The sequence below is a fragment of the Chrysochloris asiatica genome, unplaced genomic scaffold, assembly GCF_000296735.1.
Source record: "Chrysochloris asiatica unplaced genomic scaffold, ChrAsi1.0 scaffold00066, whole genome shotgun sequence".
NCBI classification, from domain to species: domain Eukaryota; kingdom Metazoa; phylum Chordata; class Mammalia; order Afrosoricida; family Chrysochloridae; genus Chrysochloris; species Chrysochloris asiatica.
The window spans coordinates 9,901,524-9,903,229 of record NW_006408584.1 but is presented as its reverse complement, the minus strand read 5'-3'; the positions used below and the strand labels follow the sequence as shown (position 1 = coordinate 9,903,229).

Here is a 1,706-nt window from a genome sequence, read left to right as displayed (position 1 = left end):
GGTTCTATAAGCTCGGTGTGAGTTTCAATTGACTCGATGTCAGTGGAGCAGGATATATAGGGTTTCTATAATTTGTAATTCAACTCGACCACAATAGGTTTTTTTCTACTATCTTAACAGCAGCTGATCCCTATTTACGGCTTATTACTTATGAACTAAAATTTCCTGTTTGCTTGTCTTTCTTCCTATTAGATCCTAGGCTTATTAAGGGGAGAGACTCTACATTAACCATTACTGTATACTTACTGATTAAGAATGTATAGCATAAAACAGGCACCCGATAAAGAATTGCTGAATAAATCAATGCTTTAAAGTCTTCATGCTTTTTTTCCAATGTAAAGAGAAATTGTACACACACACACAAAAAACAAAAAATAGTTCATCCAAAGAATTGCTTTAATAAGTTTTGTCCTTTTAGAATGTAAACATCATATAAGCATATGTGTTTTGTTTTGTAATATGCTGTTATCTCCAATGCCTAAAACAATACATAAAATATAGTGGGATCTCAATGAGTATTTGCTAAATGAATGGATCATTAATTGGATTTTCTTAATATCCTGGCTAATTAAATGCCTAAAGGACTGTCCTGAGATTTTATCAAAGTTCCCCACTCTAGTTCTCATCAATAATCATTTCTAATAACAGATGAATCTGATATGGTATACAGGTTAAAGTAATACAATTTAAATATGCAACATCAGTATGTTCTCTCACAAAACACACTTTCGTAATAAAAATCTTTGCAATTTTTATGGTTGGATAGTTTCCTCCATTTGTAACATATTATTAGGTGGGGAAACACTTCTAATACTCCCATGTGAATTTCTCTCAGTGTTGTGTCAAGGGATTTATATGTGTGTTACACCAAAACAGGATACCACATTTTTACTCACTTCCAGTTGCAGAGAAGGATGCATCCAGTGTTAACTCATCCAGAGGAATAACAAGCTGACCTCCTGCTTCCCACTTCTTACGATCAGATGAAACTGGTTTTTCTTCTTCACGCTCTTTGGCATCTTCAGGAACAAGGATCTCACAAGTGTCAGAGCAGTGCTGCTTTCCTTTTTCATCCTCTTGAGCTTTAAGATTCTGATTTAATCTACGTAATATTTCTCGTTTACTCTGAAACAATGATAATCTGACATTTTAAATATGCATATGGATTAAGTAAAATGGCAGAGATCTTTGAAAATGGTACTTACTGAAATAGCACTGTTGGTCTTTTGCATTTCTTCTGAGATTTCCTGGGTACCAGTTAAACTGTCCTTTAAACACAGATAGTTGCAACATTAAGTAAGTACTAGTTAAAAAAAAATATTTCAGGAAAGAGATATGCAAAAGATTGAAACAAGACCTTCACCTCACACCTTATACAAAAACCAACTCAACATGGATTAAAGACCTAAATGTGAATTCCAGAATAATGGCCATCAATGAAAAAATAGGGACAAAAGTGAGGGCATTAATTCAGCGAATACACAGAATACCAAACAAACATTTTGAATACGACACAAACAAAAGTAGACAAAATAGATGAGTGGGACATATGAACAATTAAAGACTTATATGCATCAAAAGACTTCATCAGAAGAGTAAAAAGGGAACCCACAGAATGTGAAAAAATCTTTTGCAATGACACATCAGACAAGGGACTTATTTCTAAAATATATAGGAAACTACAACACGTCTACAAAAAAAAGACA

At 33.5% G+C, this 1,706-nt stretch overlaps 1 protein-coding gene across 1 annotated transcript in view; it reads right to left on the bottom strand.

The window, feature by feature from the left end:
* LOC102829195 (serine/threonine-protein kinase Nek1-like) overlaps positions 1 to 1,706 on the bottom strand; it is a 277,499-nt gene that overhangs the window by 82,389 nt on the left and 193,404 nt on the right. Inside the window, 3 exon segments of the mRNA XM_006864548.1 lie at positions 236 to 291; positions 897 to 1,125; positions 1,206 to 1,268. Coding sequence (XP_006864610.1) covers positions 236 to 291; positions 897 to 1,125; positions 1,206 to 1,268 — 348 coding nt within the window.